This window comes from Thermobia domestica, chromosome 18 (genome assembly GCF_964235325.1).
Source record: "Thermobia domestica chromosome 18, izTheDome1.hap1.1, whole genome shotgun sequence".
NCBI lineage: Eukaryota > Metazoa > Arthropoda > Insecta > Zygentoma > Lepismatidae > Thermobia > Thermobia domestica.
In genome coordinates, this window is record NC_137471.1 from 83,948,825 (window position 1) to 83,968,308 (window position 19,484).

General features: G+C 33.5%; 1 protein-coding gene across 3 annotated transcripts in view; it reads left to right on the top strand.

Moving 5' to 3' along the window:
• Positions 1 to 19,484, top strand: part of olf186-M (Ki-ras-induced actin-interacting protein-IP3R-interacting domain olf186-M) — a 434,062-nt gene that overhangs the window by 361,092 nt on the left and 53,486 nt on the right. For all 3 annotated transcript variants that reach the window (XM_081745924.1, XM_081745927.1, XM_081745925.1), the window contains exon 8: positions 10,114 to 11,426. In XM_081745924.1, coding sequence (XP_081602050.1) covers positions 10,114 to 11,426 — 1,313 coding nt within the window. The remainder of the gene's footprint in view (positions 1 to 10,113; positions 11,427 to 19,484) is intronic.

Consider the following 19,484-nt stretch of genomic DNA (forward strand, 5'->3'; position numbering starts at 1 on the left):
TGGTGTGTGGGTGCAACTAGAGTACTTTGTAGGTAGAAATCAGGACAATTATAGAGCTACCCATGAAGAATTAATTACGGATGAATAGTTTTATTTAGCCATCTCGCGAACTTCCAATAACGTCGTTGATTTCACTTAAGACATTTGGTTTTAATATCTATAGGGTTGTCAACTTCTTTGTGAAAGTAAAGGTAACTTGGTTAGGACTTCATGGCTGTTATGAATAAACAAAATATGCTTAGGTTTAGTACATGTTATCACACAAAACAGCCATAAAATGATAGCATAGTTCAGAGGTTTTTGTTTAAGGCTATATTTATTTACATCTTTGGCAGTTGCCTGAACTTTAGAACGTCTCTTTACATAAACTACAAATTTTCTACAAATGTAGTTCAGAACTCATAGTGGTAACTTATAACTTTTACCCCACTTCTTCTGACAAATGCACAAGTATTTTGGTTTCTTTTTGATATAGTTTTAAGTCCATCTATCGTGTACCACTCTGATTAAGGCAGATAAATTCTATAACCAAATAACACGTTTGTACACTTCAAATCACAATAAAGAAATAACCAGAAATATGTAGGACAAAACTGGAAGCGGAAATTGTGAGTGTATCGATTGGTTTTAATGCCTATCGATATTATACTTGCATTGGAATCTATAGTGCAAAAATTAGGTAAACGGAAGATATAAGTTATCGGATTAAATAGAAACGGTAAACGGGAGAAAGTTTAAAAATTATGGGAAATACAGGAGTTCCCGGATTAAATCAAATCGTGAAAGGGGAGAAACTAAAAATCTTATCAGATTCGAAGCTTCCAGATTAAATCAAATCGGGAGATAGGAGAAAATTCAAAAATTTTGTCAGATACGGGAGCTCCTGTATAATACGATGTGTTGGCAACTCGACATATTCACACCTACATCCCAGTGTAGACAGGGTGTTCTGCGAGAAGGTAGCACTTGGGAAAGGAGTCATAGCCATCGTGAAAACACTGATTAATAAATAAGATCAAATGGAATTCTTTCATTCAGTACAGAACAATGTAGCCCCGGAGGGCTCTCGATATATAGAAAGGGTGATGTGATCCGCTCCACACTTCGGCCCCCAAATACCTTTCTGACACTCCGTTTAAACTGGGTTTGGACAAGGATAGCCTTGCTCGCCTGGTTGATAGGTAGATGCCGTATCTCCTATGTCACAGCGGCTTTGGAGCTGATATTGCAGGAAACTTATCTAAAAGGCAATGAATCCTAAATTCAAAAAAATTGGAATATCGTTAATATTACGGAAATCACAATGTTAGACAATTTCATTGAACATTAAATTGTGCTCTTATGTATTGTGGTCTCTGAACAGCATGCTTTTAAAAATCTGTTCTTTCAGCTGGAAAGACTCAGTGACTTAATTATACAAAGCTTGTATTGCCAAAAATTGTCACTTTTCACTGATTACCATGAGAGTTTGAGCTTTTTCTGTTAGATAGGAAATTACATGATGTTCAAATATTTATTATACCAAAAAAGTATCTTTCAACCACTGTATTAGTATTGGTTACGGTTGGCGTAAGAACTGTACATTACAGTTAATTTAAACCAATTGTATAATTATGATATAATATTTGTTAATGGGCGTCGCTAGAACCATATCTATCTTTTCCTAATAATGAGTATTACAAGGTTTTGTTTTTGCATTGTGACGTTAAACAAAGTTAAATGTCAAGTTTCTATGTATAAAAAACCCACTAATCAATAGGTAGAGTACATGGGATTTTCAACGCAAGGGAGAACTAAATAAGAGTTTATGAAAACTCGACATGGAAAGGAAAGAGAGAGGGCAATTATTAAAATAAGATGTCCATATTTCGGAATGCCTTAAGGTTACAGACATAAAATTTGGCATTTGGACTTCTTATTTAAAGTAAGATAATAATAATAATTAATATTTTTTTTTCACTTGGATGGGAAGAAAAATGGTAGGGTGATAAGATTCCGAATCTCCAAATCCATTAGGTTAAGAAAAATGAAATTTGGTACTCAGACACTCCATTCAACATAATTAAACACATATTTCAGATTTTATATATATTACTTGCCTAGGAGGGAGGAAAAAAAGCTGGAATAGTCTACTGAAAATTATTGCTTGCAGTTATACACGAGGACATGCTAGTCTTCCTATGGAAAGCTCGTTAATCGCACGTATAGGAAACATTGATGCATCGGATCGTGATAAAGGCTCCAAAGGGAGGTAGAACGTACACTTCTGCTCCCTGCGATGCTATCAGTAGCTGTTTGTATAAACGGTAACTTTATAGCCAGCGAGAGACTTTGACAGGGCAGATGACTGAGTAATGCGTTGTAACCACATTGATACTCAACATCATTACAGAGTTGGTCATTTTGCGATTGTAGCTCGCTCGGGTTAAGGCTGACTATCCTTAATGAAGGTTGCGTTTGCTTAATCTAGCATTTATGAACCTCATTTGGCCCGCGCTCACTTCGGTATCAGCCTCACTATCCTTAATTTGGTTCACATTTGCTCAGACTTGGACCGTGACTCGCTACCGCATATACTCTTAATTATTGGGATGAGCTCGATTTTGAGAGTCGTATGAACATTTTTGCACCATTGCAGTTAGCCTTCTACACTAGGTTCACTGCTTCGGTCAATAAAGCTTCTAAAAGAAATTCAAATTTATCATTGTTATACAATTTATTACCTTCAGTGTCCATAACTATTTTCAAATTCTTCCTACACCATGAGGTACAAATTAATTTTGGGCCAGAACATTTTATTGTAACACACATATATACGTATTTTCAATACAGTTGTGGCTATTTAAAGAAGAAAATTAATGCATTAGTCTACCGTTTTTTGAAAAATATTCTAGCGACGTCCACAGTACAATTCAAACTATGTTCTACATTCACGTCATTGCGTAATTAGTATAATATCGCTATTTATTAGATTATTATACTTACAAAATACAAAAGTTTGGTACTTTGTACGATAAATATGCATTTAAGAAATAGAGTTGTCAGTGTTGAAATGTATGATATTCTATTTTAGGGATTTCGAAAGGTTTATTTAATACAGAAAATCCATTCTGTAAAGTTCTAGTTAATTTTAACAAGAGAGACACTGACCAAAGCTTAAAACCCACTTTATTTTAAATTATAAGCTTTAATTTAATCTTTGCTTTAAGCTTTGGCCAGTGTCTTTTTTGTTAAAACAATCAATCCAAAGCCATGAATAGTCTTACTATTCTAGTTAATGTGTAGATTGTATAATTAACTTAAAAATTTGTTCATTACATTACCTTATTTTACACTGTATTCTTGTTTAGCCCTCCTTTGGAGCATAGGCGAATTTTTCCTGTTACATCACCATGTCCCACTTACTCAAATCAGTTTTTACCATCTGTTGAATGATATTATCTATAAAGAATCTGGCTTATTGGTTTTTAAGATAGCAAATAACTTTATATTGAAGAAATATAAATTCACATATTCAAGTTAATATCTGTACATCGTTATTGTTTTAATGGCGTTTCTAATCTTCCTCGTTATTCTAGCTTCTTAATTCCATGGTTTTCCTATATTTGTAAATGATAGGGGAAATATAGGGTGTACTGTCCTAATGACTCTGCCTAACTGTGCTAGGCAAATGGCCAGAACCTACCTTCGGACAGAACACACACATTGAAAGACAAGGACAGAATATATATATATATATATATATATATATATATATATATATATATATATATATATATATATATATATATATATATATATATACACACACACACACACACACATCTACTTACGCCAACGTTATCAACGCTATGATGTGGAAGTCAAAAATGGCACGTACACAAGAAAATTCTGATCTGACGATAAGGATTGTACGAACTATAGATTAAAAAAACTAACCTGTATAATGCTCTTTTTAGTGAATTTTTAGCTGATATTTCCAGTGCGTCCTATGGATACTCTTCTTCGGGGCTAAAGCTTATAACAAACAGTGGTGTGAAAATATATAAATTCTTAATATTATAATAGTTAGTGCACTAACCAGCCCTAAATGCCACCTGTTCTGTATTTTCTTTTTTTATTACTATCTAGTCCTGTGATCTTCTGCGTTCTATTTGTCTTCCAACACTTCGTAAGTTTAAATCCCGTGCGTGTAATAAGTGTTACAACATTGCACATACAGGATTTAAACTTATGGAGTGTTGGAAGACAAATGAAACTCAGCGATCACAGGACCAGATATTAATAAAAAATGCAGAACAGGGCTTTTAGGGTTAGTGCACCAACTATTATAATATTAAGAGTTCATATATGTTTTTCACACCATGTTTGTTATAACATAAACATATGAATAACAGCATAGAGGATATTTGTAAGCCTTAGCCCTGAAGAAGAGTACCCATAGGACGTACTGGAAATATAGGTTAAAAATTAATTAAAAACGAACATTATACAGGTTAGTTTTAATATATTATAGTGTGTTCCATATACTCAATTACCAATTGTACGAAATATCTTTTTCAGAGTATATTGGTGAAACAAAGTGATTAAAATTTATGCTTTTGTATTTTCCAGACGTTTTGTTCTATCGAGATTTGTTACTGTGGCTATTACTTCATTATGAAAATTGACTGAAAACAATTAAAATTCACATGTAAACACATTAATTTTCCATTCCATTGCAACCGATTCCTTCCGAGACTCTTACACTTACCTAATGCCAACCCTTTTCATTCCTTTACCGTAATTTGCTTATCATATGAACACTCAAATCAGAAGGAATATATTCTTCATAATTCATTTATAATACATACACGTTATGATTTATGTCGCAACATTTGTTTGCTGAAAGCTTATTTCGCATCGGAAATTTGGCCACATTTTCTTTAGTTCAGTCCAATTCCATTGTCGTGAAGTTCAATATATTTGTCATGTATCAACTTATAGCATAGGTAGGGGTACCATGATAGTGCATCATGATTTCGGTTCTAGAACACTAATGTTATTAACGATATCTGCTACTGAGACTTTGCAAACTGGGCTTTACTTTACAAATTTGAAATGAAAAGTTATTAATCAAATTTTAAAGAAAACATAAGCTAATTGTTACCACTGTCTAAAGAGAAGTTGTCAATTTACTCTTTGGTCTTTTAATGAAGGAAGTAGTATTTCATAATTTATCCAAAAAATAATTCTTTTTTTATCTTCGTATCAATTGCGTAGTAAATTTTATATAAAACATTAGTAATACAAGATAACTGCCATGGTCAAAAATATTTGTATTTTCTAATACCGAGAATTTCGTACTCACAGCAAATATATTTATCTTCTGGAGGATATTGTATTATATCATACAGTTATCATTTATGTTAGAGTAGATGCGCCATTAAATTTACACAGATACAGTGGTGGCCATTGAAGGAAGTCACAGCGGTAAAAATTACAATTTTATAGCTGCAAGTTAAAGGAAAAGAACTAAAGATAAATTTTCTTTCCTTAGCTTGCAGCGATAAAATTGTAATTTTTATTGATGTGACTACTGCTACGAATCGCCACTGGACGAACAGGTTTTGATGTAAAATTTTGGTGTCAAGTTTTCGTCGTGTGGTAGATGACATTATCAAGACTATTTTTCTCTAGATTAAAGAGAGGGTTAAAATATTATAGAGATAACTTCGTGTTCACCTCAACGATAGGTTGGTGGGCAACATGGAAATTTTAAAACTTTTTTTCTCCCTTGAGAGAGCTGTTTTATACTTATAAGGTCTCTTCTTCATAACTGCATCTAAATATTCTATCCTTGGTCTTCCTCTTCCTGGTTTTCCTTTAGCCTTTCCTTCTATCAGCACAGTGATCCAATCTATCTCCACTCTGGCCTCCAGTTTCAATATTAACTAAGAAAATGTCACGCCACCAGAAAATCTTAAATGTAATAAAATTCGATGCTATGAGAACACTAAAGTTTTTGAGTGGTAATTGGAGAACGGGGAGAAATGCATTGTTGTTAGGAAGCTGGAGACGGCATACAATTTAAATTTGTATGCCGTCCCCAGTGTCCTGTGAAGTAAATCATAGTTTTAGCGTGGGGAGTGATGGGCAAATAGAAACTGAGAGAGTTGTTGACGGACGGATGGCGGCTGGGTAACTTTCTTATTGAGCCGTAAAAAATTCGAACTTTAATTTTCATATTGAGTACACTGTGACAAACCAACACTCCTCCATTGTGACACTGTTAGTTCCTTTTCATACTCTTCGCCGAAATACGTGTTGAATTATTTTTAAGCTACAAGTCCAAATGTCAAATTTCATGTCTCAAACCATAAGAAGAGAGTGCAAGATATGGATGTCTTGTTATAATAATTGTAAATTTCCATTTCTCTCTCTACCACGTCGAATTTAAAAAAAAAAAAAAAAAAAAAAATCCGTAATGATATCTTACATCACAAAACCTGTGTATAGTTGAAATTTAAATTTCTATTAAAAGAAAAAAAAAAAAAGCCAGAGGAGCTATCATGAGATGGTCCCTGAAGTTTCTTTCCTCGTGCGGAGTGAAAGTGGAGCCCTTACTTGGTGCTAATGTTACCAACCACGGTCAATCTATTTTATACCATTAAGAAAACTGCCATTATAGATGCACCGAAAAAGTCGTGACATGTGAATAGTGGCTACACTGCTTCGAACTATCAGAGACCTTCTCTTGCTGGCTCCTCTATAGCTTCAGTAATTTGATTTAGGTATTGATCAGTCAGTCAAGATTTCTTTTATGTATCGAGATTTATAAATCTCGATAACACCAACCAGTGCATAGCGAAAATTTGACACCAAATTATTATATATTCATCTGAGAGTCATATAGAGAATCTAAGTTTAAGGTAAATGATAATGCTTTAAATGCTCTTAAACGTGATAATACCAAATTATTATATCATACTTTTACTTCCTGAATTATACATCAGGTCTGTGATTTTTTAAAAATGGAATTAGTTATCATACCTATGTATATAATGTGACATATACCATATTATATGTATGTAATAAAATATATTGAAAAATCAGTTATATTCACTTTAAAAAATGTAAAATATTTTCTTGAATAAACTATCTTCAGTATGACGATATATTTATTGTTAATTCTTTGATTCTCAGATATAAAGTGAAACTTGTTGAACAAATTTGGAGAGAGAACTTATTGATATAACTTTTTATTTATTTTATTTTATATTATTGTATTCATTTATTTATTTCACTAGTCAAATAGGTAAACACTGTCGGGGCACTATTTTTTTTTCTTACTTTATTGTTTTCCTCACCTATATTCATCACAATTCACTTGAATTTACTGTAGTTTTCTTTAATCCAAAGAACATAAATCGTTTACACGTTAACATAGTGAATTATTTCATTTCCGTATACAAATAAAGTTATATTATCATGCATTATTAAAATAAATAAATAAAAACTTATTCAAGTATAATCTACATATACAGAGTGGCCCAAACGTAGGTATACAGTCCCGTACTGATCGATCGTGACATTTTATATCATTTACTTATTGTTATTCATACAGGTATTGACTTAGTTTCTTCCTTATCTGTTCTTAATTTATTTTCACTTATACCTGAAGATAGGAACAAACCAAAGCAAATAAATTCATTATCTTAATAAATTAAAATGCCATACTTGATTGATGCAAGTCTGTATACCTACTTTTAAGCCACCTTGTAGGTGGCTTTCTAATACATAATATTTATGATTATCTCTGAAGCTACGCTTTTTATTTGCTAAAAAGAATATCAGAAACATATTCGTCAGTTTGGTCCAAGAAATCACCCCCAAAATCTTGTACTTAAAACACCCTATGTATAATGTGTACCATTTATTATAGTTGCATTAACATAGTAACAAGTTATTTATTGTGGATCTTGTTCGTGATATGCTAAGTTTGCTCTGGTACACGTCAAAGATGTTTGGGCACACAATAATTGTCAAAGAATATTAGTCATGGAAATCCTACAAAATTATGTTGATATTTCTATTTAAAACATTAATATTAAAATTCGATTATGGTTTCAATAAATTTATCTTCTTTCTTTAATTTTTCTTTCACTGAAAACAATGTCAAATTATGTTAAAGAAGCCTATTCCTTGTTGCCAATATACAACTAAAAACGTAGTGGGTAAGAAAATTTTAATTTATATTTTAGTGTTTTAAAATGCTGCTGTAGTCATCACTTTTAATTTCGGAATGCTCAGATTGTTTGGATGTGTAATTTGGAATATTTTGTTACGTTTGCAAAGATAGACACAAATTAATTGAATATTCTTTTAATGTTTTCAGCTACAGTTATCTTTATTTGTTCTATATAATGCAGTAGATTGTTGTATCTTTAATTATGTTGTTTTTATTAATATAACACTTTGCTTTTCAGAATAAAGCACGCTCATTTTACTCTATACTGATGAGCGAACGCATTATGACCACCTTTTGCTAATTAAAAGCCAGGAAAAGAAGAAATCAGATTTAGTAATACCTTTATTTCTTCTCAGATATATTTCCTTAATTTTCGATACATCGCGTCGTTCATCGTCCTTAAACTTTAAATACAAATTCAGTACAGGTAAAAAGTATCGAAACAGAAAAAAAACATACAATAATATTAGATATTTTGTGCAATAAATTATTTGCTAATGGAAGATGTAGGACAAATACTTAATAACTAACTAAGTTTATGGCCTATGGCATCCGGAAGTTCAATGACGCGTTCACAAAAGCTCTTCACTGACTTCTATCCTTAGCCAACTGGATCCAGTTTCTACTTTGTATTCCTATTTCTGCGAGATCCATCTTAATATTGTCCTCCCATCTGCGTGTGTATGTATGTATGCGAGTGAAATTATGTGAAATAATAATAATAATAATAATAATAATAATAATAATAATAATAATAATAATAATAATAATAATAATAATAATAATAATAATAATAATAATAATGAAGAATAAATCTACAGAATTTAAATATATGCATTCACATACTTGATGAAATAAGCAAAGGAAGCCCAAGTCGGCATCTAAAAACTAAAACAAACAAATGAGTTGCGTTTTATATTGTACAGCCCTACAACAGACTACAACAGACTCGCAAACTATGGGATCTGTTATTGGAACTGGATGGTTTGAATAGAAGGATAGAAATAGAGGTGGAACCAAATTTACTGTTTTTACTTTGACACCTGTTGACGGGCAGATGGACAGAATCGTTCGATGCTTATGCGTATCGAAGTTTGGCAGTAGTAGTGAACACACAAACTAAAAGAACTATAGAAGTACTAAACTTTCGAAATTAATATCTGTTCTTAAGTCATTGTCAGCCAGAACACCAAGAACGATAGGAGTGTAAAAAGGAAAAAAGCATCTGACCGTGTTACTAATTGGTAATGTTGATGTTCCCGTGATTGTTCATCACACTCAATATTGCTGACCTGTTATATGTTTTTATTTATTTTTTTGTCTGACTTGTACGAACAAAAACTGCTCAATAGCTGAGTGTTTTAAAATGATTTAGATAGTCTATATTAAAACCAAAGGTGTTTTTTTAGGGATCAAATATCTGTAAAAAGTGGAAGTTTTATCACTTCAAACTTATCTAATGTATTAATTCTTGTTAACAACAATTAACACAATAGATAATTTCTCTTTCCGTAAATTGAAGTGATCAAAACTTTATTTTTTACGAATATTACTCTTCTCAGAGCCACCTTTGACTAAAGTACAATTCACAGTTGTTAAAAGATAAGACTGTCGGTCTTCTCAGGTAGTGTTGGTCATAATGTTTAACTCATCAGTGTAAGTATGTAAATATTTTTATTTTGTTATGGACTGTAGTTAATAATGATGCTAAATTAGATATTTGTTGTTTTTCTAGCACTTCAAGTTTTTGTATACGTACATGTAATTTATTGTTAGCATGTGCTGTTATAACTTTGTTTCGCATGCTTTGTGTTTTGATTTGTATTTCTTTAGCATGTTTGCATTATGTTTATTTGTGTCTTTTTTTCTTTGTTTTGCACTAGGTCCTTCACACAAAAGACCATCCGTAATTGTGGCTAAAATCATAGAAAAACTGCGAGAGCATGAGCGAGATAGCAGTTCTCACACATCTATGACTTCACCAGATGCTAGCCAAACACCCTCTTCTCCGGCAGCAGCAGCTCCTGTAATCTCGAATCGATTCTCGACTATGGCCAAAAGAGTGATGAAACGGACAACAGTTTTAACGAAAATTAAACAAACAGATACCTCGAAACAAATGAGTGTGCTGACTCCAGATAATCGTAAATTTTTAGATAGCCAGGGAAATAAATCTCCTGAAGTACCCCGAAAGAAAATGATTATCGGTAAGCGTTCTTTTACTTTTAGCTGTGATGGAGATTTGATTGAATGTGAACGGAAAGAAGATATAGAAGAAGTGAACGAATCAACGAAAGAATCTGTTACAGTCTCCGAGGATTCAGAATCGAAGCAGCAAAATGCTGAAACACTACCCAACGTTACCCCAATTCGTAAGCCGTTAGTTCATAAGGATTCATTGTTATCGTCGGCTACTAGTTTAACGAGTTATGACAGCGATAGTGATACAGATGAAGGGAGTAGTGGCGTGAAACGTTTAACGTTACTTCACCATGAACCCGAATTTAGAGGGACTGAATCACTTCGTTTCGGTACTCGATCGTCACCCACTACATCTGACAGTACAAGGACTACCCCGAATATGAGTAGTAGTAGTACAAAATTAACAATTGGTTCAGATTTTACAAGTGGAACTGGTCAAAGTTCAAACGTGTTATTTAGAAAGACTCCTGTGACCCTGTCCAAAACCCCTATAAGTAAACGAATGAGTTCAACAAGCATTAGTAGTTGGGAATCTGACGGGAAATCTCCCGTTTCCGTTGAAAATACTAATTGGCCTACTTTCTCCGAGTTCGAATCGATTGAAGAGCAGGCATCCGAAGATACAAATCATTCCATTTCAGATAAGCATTTAACTGAAGAGAGTACTGAGGGAGAAGTACGAGCTTCTGACCAATCAGAAAATCGTATTAATGATGTTAGTGATAGTGCAGAAAATGGGCAGGCGCAATGTTCTGTAAGCGATTTAGATAGTCCAGTTGATAACGATCTTGTACTAGAATGGGTGTCGTCACATATTCTTTTGCGACGCAGCAGTTTGAAGCGCCAGTCAAATGTTGAAGAAGAGCATCACGAGTGTTCAGAAGGAAAACCCAGAGAAGCATCAACGCAGAAAACTAGTCCGCCAAGGAATCCAGTGGTTGACGAACTGGGAAGGGAACCAGGACCGAAAGTAGACTCATTTGAAATGGAAGAGGTAAGTATTGAATCTTCTCTAATGTTTTATCCCCACATTGAAGCTATCACACAGGAGTTCCGATTGCTGAAAATGTAGCTACCTTTCCCCTCCCTCACCCTCAATCAAACTTTCAATTTAAAGACTTTTAATACCCTAAATCAGGCATATCAAACTTGCAGCCCGTGGCCCTGAGTATTTTTTCTGTGGGCCTGTGTTCATCCTGAGAAAATAACAAAAATATATAATTTACAGTGTGAACTTTTTTTTTTTTTTAATTTCACTCATGAGTAGAGACGAATCCCCAGCAAGATATAGATGAACAAACATTCATGTATTGTGTGTTCTGAAATTCGCTAGTGCGTACAGTATGTTGCCAGACGTTCGGAAGAAATTTGTCAGGGGGAATGCAAAATGTTGGGAAGGAAAGAGTATGTATCTATCTTCTGTCCGGCTTTTCTTGTGGTTCTTCTATTTTATTAAAGAAGTAAAGTATTAGGTGAGATTTTATATATTTACTTACTTTTTAATTACAGCATTAACTATGCAAATGACGTTTATCTTCTTGAGGCTCCCACTGGTGTGCACTGACTACTACTTGGTCCACTTGAGATACTGAGTTTGACATGCCTGCCCTAAATAGTTGGTATCTTAACCATTAAAAACGACCGTTTTTGATGGCCAGATGAAAACATCTGGCTTTTGAAATCTATTTCAATCTAGGTATCGAACTCGATCACACCAGAATCACGCAAGTAAACGCAGTTTTTCGATTGCGCTACATTTCCTTATGTTTGTAGTAGTTTAGTTTATTTATTTATTATTATTTTCTGATGAAGCCAATAAATAAAAATATTAATTTCAACCATTTAAATTTAAATTTTGATTGTTATTCAATTATTGGAGCATTTGTAATATCGGTTCTTATAGTTTCCAGTTGAAATCACAAGATTTAAAATGTACAGAAGTTTAAAGTCTCATGGGATCTCTCTCTCTCAAATAATGTTTTCCGACGTTTTTAATCATTCTTTATTAATGTGAAACAAAATATAGCTGCTTCCGCTTGCTTCATTGTTCAATCCACATTTATCTGCAGTGATGCATAACTTTGCTTTTATGCGCGCAGTACAAGCTTTCTCTTTGGTTAATAAATAAATAACAATAAATGGAAATATTGAATAGAAAGTAGTAATGAAATTATTTTGTTATTAATTTATTTAATCTCTTAAAGCATCGATCTCGGAAACCCCTCAATACCAGTTGTTCTTAAAATGTAATTATTTTTTATTTTAAGACTGTCTGATTGGATTTACCATTCTGTTTTTTCGCAAAATAATATCAAATTCGAAATCAACGATCTGAAAAACCCGTATGTGCTTAGTTTCAGAAATACTAAACTACATTTTTAATTGTTGACAACGTTTTTGGCAATTGGAACCACTGTGAGCCATGAGGTAACTAAGTAATTTCCATATTATGAGGAATGCAAAATTCATTGTTTCTGAATGTGTTTTAATGGGTTATTATACAGGTCATGTTGAATTTACTCTTGAATATTTAGTAACTGTGAGTTTCCAGTATAAATTGTTTACCAGCCGTAAGCTGCTTTTTTTTTAGGTATGCAATCCCACAATACAAACATCTGAATACTGAAATGTAGTATCGGGGATCAAGTCTGCGTCCAAATGGTGTTAGTGGATGGGCATTTGTTGGCATCGGTCTTCAATGTACTTCGTCTATTGAAAAAAGAAACAAATATTGTCTAGAATTTCGTATAAAACATTATTTTTGATGGATCAATTATATTATAATGGAGAGATAAAGTATTCTAATATTTGCTGCCAGCTGTGGATTTTTGTAGTGTGTTGTAATTATAATTGAAGATAGTTAAAAGGAGGTCTGAGACTATGTCAGTATCCGTCTGAATTCTGTGAACATGATAATTCCAGTTTGTAGATTTCTGTACCCAATTACAAATTTAAACTGGCTTCGTTTGTATCGGCGACCCACAGTTTTCGCATTGTTGACATGGGAAAAACCAGGTTTAATACCAAATATTTTGAATGAGGTAATATATATTAATAGGTTACATTACCAAAGACTGTCCACAATATTAATATAAAATCAATCAAATGGTCCATAGCTGGATGCTGTAGTGTAGTTTTGTTTTAAGCGTTCTCTCTTGTATTATTGGCAGGATAACTAACTAGTGACACCAGTTTTTCTAATTTCAACTTACAGTCCTTTATACAGATAAAATGAAACTCCAAACTAAACATTACAGTTAAGTAAATATGCTTATAAACTGCGTTATAGCTTCAGCATTACTACAAAACCTTTACCACTCTTATATTGTCTGATAAAGACATTGTTATAATCAGTGGTGCTACGAACCAGTTGTAAAAATATTTGGAGTTCGCAGAACCGTTTGTTATACCCAGACATAACAGTAAATTTTATCCAGTATGTGCAGGAAGGGCAAATTTTAGTTAACTATCTTTGTTTGCAGAAATTCTTACAGCTACAGGGTTAAACATGTGATCTCTCAGAACAAGGTATAAGCGTTTATTTCTTAATCTCAAATGCTCAGATATCAAGAATGAGAACTGGGATCATATGAGTGTAGTGGTAAGGGTTATTTATATTTGAAACGCATACATACCATTATCAACAACGTCGATCCATTGCTAGATTAAGATCTTTCAAATACTTTTTAACAACTATCTATCTTGAAAAATTTGTTTCCAAGATATTTGCAGTGCTACCTAATTTCGCCAAACCATCTTATATTAGGATGCTGTGTAGGCCTCTACTTGTCACTTGTGGCATCCAGTAAAAAATTTGTTCTCGTCTACCTTGTACGGTTTGTTTCCTAAAATTCTCTCTCTCTCTCTCTCTCTCTCTCTCTCTCTATATATATATATATATATATATATATATATATATAATATTTATCCCGTTGTTAAAGAATAAAACCACTGGTTATTATAATACTAAAACAGAGGAGAACACGTCTATACATCTATTAAGCTATAGTGTTTTCTTTCTTTCTTTCTTTCTTTCTTTATTTTTTGTCTGAATAAAAATACACTCAAAACTAAAATGTGAATTTTCAAGTTGAATTAACCCCACATCTAAAAGGAATAATCAATGATTGGAAAGATAGGAGGAGGTAAAATAATTCTAAACTCGTTTTATCTATGTCTACAAAGTTTGGGAGTGGGAGAGTGAATTAACGAGTAAATCTTTATGAATTATTTAGCTATAGTTAATAGAAAAAGAAAGAGGAGTAGTTTAGTTTATGAATCGCAAATGGTGTCCGCTTCTCTCCAACAAAAGAATATTAAAGTGAAAACCCCGGAATTAAGTAAATGGAAAGAGGGAAAATTCACAATAAGTAGGTACGTAGTTGTAAATATATATCACACAGTATGAATACTGAAACTGTCTGTGATCAAAGAAGTAAGAAAACAAAAATGCACAGTAGGAGTGACTGCGTATAATCTCCTTCGCTGGTCGTAAGGCCACCAAATACGCAGCTCGGAATCTTGCAAAATGTGTATAGCCCTAATGGACTTTGTAGTAATACATGTTTATTGGCTAATGATAGCTATTGGATATATGTTAAATTTTTAGGTATGAAAGATCTTAGTGGTATCTGGGACAAATATAAGGTGACATCAAATAAAAAGGTCCATTTCTGAATATCCCGACGCACGTGTTACGTGAAAACTTATTTCATGTGCTGTGTATACCGACAGGTGTATGTGACACGGCAGTGACAGGGTATCAGTGCATGTGCATTGTTTCCTAGGTGGCGAGAGACTATTAAATAATCACTTTCTCTTTTTTATTCTCCCAGATCCAAATGCAACGTGGGCCTGTGTGAATGAACAATGAAGGCGCCACTAACGGACCATGAAAGAACAACGCGAAGTCTGATACGTTTTCTTCACGCTGAAAGTACTCATCCAACGGACGTTTACCGGAGAACGCAGGCTGTAAACGGTGGCGAATATGTGTATCCGACAAAACAGTAAGGAAATTGTGTCATTGTTTTCATGTAGGACAAAGCACATTGAAGAGCGATTAGCTGATAGGGTAATTGATAAATCACATTTGTCATGCGACAGTGACTGTAATTGACAATGTCATTGAACACAGCGTGAATGAAGCGTCTCAATTCCGCTGTTCTTCCATGGTCTCATTCGTCAGCGATACATCTCCATTGTTCATTAACACTGCGCCTGGGGGAAGAAAGAGAAAGTGACTAGCCAACGACCACTCCCTACAAGGGGGACAATGCGCATGCCACATGCACTTGTGGGTATACACAGCACCCATAGTAATTGTCTCATGTAATACAGGGGGCCGCGGTGGCTCAGTGGTAGAGCGTTCACCTCTGGTGCTAGGGGTCTCGGGTTCAAACCCTGCTCCCGCCAAGCGAACTTTGTGGTGGACAAACACCGTGTGCGTGGGTTTTCTCGGGGTTCTCCCGTTTCCTCCCACTTTCTTCATTCCACCATTTCATTCATTACTCATTATCACCGTCTCCTTTAGCCTAACCGGCATAACCGTGGGACGTAAAACTCAAAATTTCATTTCATTTAATTGTCTCATGTAATACGTATCAGGATATTTTGAAATGGGTTTCTTCATTTGATGGCATCTTATAAAATTCTATCAAACTGTTTCGATGCTCACTGGCATTATCATCAATGATCTACATTCACTGCTGAACTGGTAACATATAAGTAGGTTGCTTTTTTTCTGTGGAATGCTTAGGAAAGAAGTAAGTAAAATCCTCACTTCACAAAATGTGTTGAATTTGGTTTCCTGGCAAGACGTTGCAAGTTGGATAAGTATATAGGTTATGTTCTTCCTTTCCGTAGAAACGTTATTGCAAAATTCTTAATAACGTTAATTCAGTTGTCGTCTAATGTTATATTTGTGCTCATCCATTACCTACAAGAGTGTATATGAGGTCGTTTTACGTTAGAACCGAAGACTCTGCTCTAAGTCTGGAAAAAGGAAATTTGGATTATATGTGAGATGGCATAATCTTGAATTTGAAGATAACACAAATTCAATAGATAAAATTTCAGTTTATTAGACTCTCCCACATCTAATTCTCACAATAATTAATTTTCTGCAATTCTAACAATCTCCTCAGGTTCAGGTTAATATTAACCAAGCTGTAAAATATCAGCTGCATAAACACTTCCTCGCTTATAGCGCTGGCCGCTTTCTGTTGGTTACGAGCTCATTGATGGAAACTGAAAAAGTAAATTTATATCACTTTAAATTTATTTATTTATTTATTTATTTATTTGATGGATGTTGTGAGCTTACATACGTCATTTTCCATTTCAACAAGTAGATACGTGACATTGGCAATTTTGCACCAATTTTTTTACAGACAATAAGAGCATATACCAACCTTTAAAAATAGTAAAATATGTATCTACTTTGTGACGTGTTTGTCAAAAAAAACGAAGTTCAGCACACTTTGTGAAATGAGTTTTTTTCTTCTTTCTTTCTTTTTTTCTAAGGGCTCCACAGGAAAGCAGCAATCCTCTACCCGTATGTTTTCCAGTTTAGCAGCGAATGAAAGTATTAATACTGATGCCAGCGAGCATCGAAACAGTTTGATAGAATTTTAATTTCCCCGGATACAAAGTAAGATCTTGATATCTGAGAATATATATATTTAGTATATAAACTGAGATTGAGACTGAACGTAATGATGAAACTAGTCCAAATTTGGAAACTACGTTTAAAGATCTATAGTTTCTATTGAATTCATATTGATTCTTTCCGATAATTCCTTGTAAATTATTTTCTTTTAATTTATTTATAGAAAATCAGAGGACTATATGAGAATTTTAAGATTTCGTAGCGGTGTAATAATTAGAAATTACTGTAAAAAAAAAAAAAAAAAAAAAAAAAAAAAAGTGTTTACAAGGGAACATCTTGATAGTGGCATTTCCCAATCAAACAGTTCACAAGCGATAGGAAGGTGAAGAAAGTGAGAAATCCGAATTGTTACATGCTGACACGTAGAAACACAGGAGAAAAAGTATCAATAATCATGTGAAGAGAGCAATACAAAGTATACATTTATACAGAAATATTTTCAAAATGGTTGAAGTAATCAAAAGGAAACTTGCGCAGCAGTATACTAAGCAAACATTATTAGCACAGATGTGCTCAATGCAGTCATATATAACGCTGTATTGCCAACTTGACACATTGGAAAGTTGTGTTAAATTGCACAAATTATTAACATACAGAAAATCTACGTGCTGTTACAAATTAACGTGTGAAATTCCGATGCGCAGTGTTGCCGAATTCGAAGGTATATAAATTCAAAAATGCCAAACCTCGGGTTTATGAAAATAAGTATAGTTCACTATCCTGATTCATTAAAACCAAAATGAGATGCTAATGCCGAACACTGAACATCATCATCAACAACAGGAAAACACTGAACTAATGACTACCAGTACCAATAACGTGTGCCAAAAGCAAGCCTGCTAATCACTTGGCAATCCAAGGACATGTGTCATTTCTGCTTATGTGTTGTTTTGATACTATGTTGATTATCTACTTTGGCAACACTGCTTCGACACTGTGCTTTGTCCGTTATCTTCATTCGCCCATCAGTGACTGCTTGTGCATTATCGTTTGGTTTCAGTGGGTTACGATAGTGTACTGTACTTGCTTTTATAAATCCGAGGTTTAGCTCTTTTGTAGTTTATATATTTTTGAAAGTTAGCAACAGTATGCATCCGGATTTCAACTATAGTTGGTAACCCAAATAGATTTTATATATATATGATATAATTCGTACTTCGTTCAATTTAACACAGCTTTCCTTTGTGCTAAGTGGCAACACTATGTTATATATGACGACATTGAGCATGTCTGTGGGTACAGTATTTGCTTACTATACTGTTGTGCAAGTTTTCTTTGGATTATTTCAACCGTTTTGAAAATATTTCTGTGTAAATCTATAATTTGCATTCCTTTCTTTACATGATTATTGATCCTTTTTTCCTCTCGATCTACTGTGTTCCTGTTTGTTAGCGTGTAAAAAGTGAGATTTCTCACTTTTCTCATCTCTATATCGATTGTGAACTGTTTGATTGGGAAATGCACTATCAATCAGATGGTAACTTGTTAGTGTTCTTGAAGTATTGTTTGTCAATTTAACTGCTCAGCTTTTATTACGCCATACTACAAGTCTTGTCTGTTGTTACATAGATTTGATGTATTATATGTTCACGAATAGTTGTACCGTGAGTTCCAGGGCGTAAAACAAAGGAACTGCTTAATCTGCATATTCTGAAACTCAAACTATAATTTTAAACTTTTTCACTTGTATTTTCGAAGATTTATTCAAATTTCACACGTATTGTTATTTCTGAATATTAGGTAAAGTTTTACAGGAAAAAATTAATCTATTTCTTTAAAACCTGCATTACAAAACCCATTTTTAAGTAGTTTTTAACAATTTAAGATTTCACATATTAATGTAAATACATGTCATCATTGTTTTAGGAAAAAAGTTTTCATCAAACAAACTGAGGCATAAAATGTCTGTATTCTGCAATTTCAGGAATGTTGGTGAACGGATAATAAATCAGAGATAAAATAAGTTGTCTTACTGCAGAAAGCTTTTATAATGAGATAATTACCTATTATAGCTGCTAATCTTAATAATATCATTTTGTGAAAGTTATAAATTTCTAAAATCCAAGATAAATATCAGAAATTCTAATTTTCCGCTCTGTATAACAAGTAGCATATTATGTAAGTTCTCCCCGTAGTTTGCAGCGGTATTGCAACGTTTTACTGATGTATAACAAGTAGCATATTATGTAAGTTCTCCCTGTAGTTTGCAGCTGTATTGCAACGTTTTACTGATGTATAACAAGTAGCATATTATGTAAGTTCTCCCTGTAGTTTGCAGCTTTATTGCAACGTTTTACTGATGTATAACAAGTAGCATATTATGTAAGTTCTCCCCGTAGTTTGCAGCTGTATTGCAACGTTTTACTGATGTATAACAAGTAG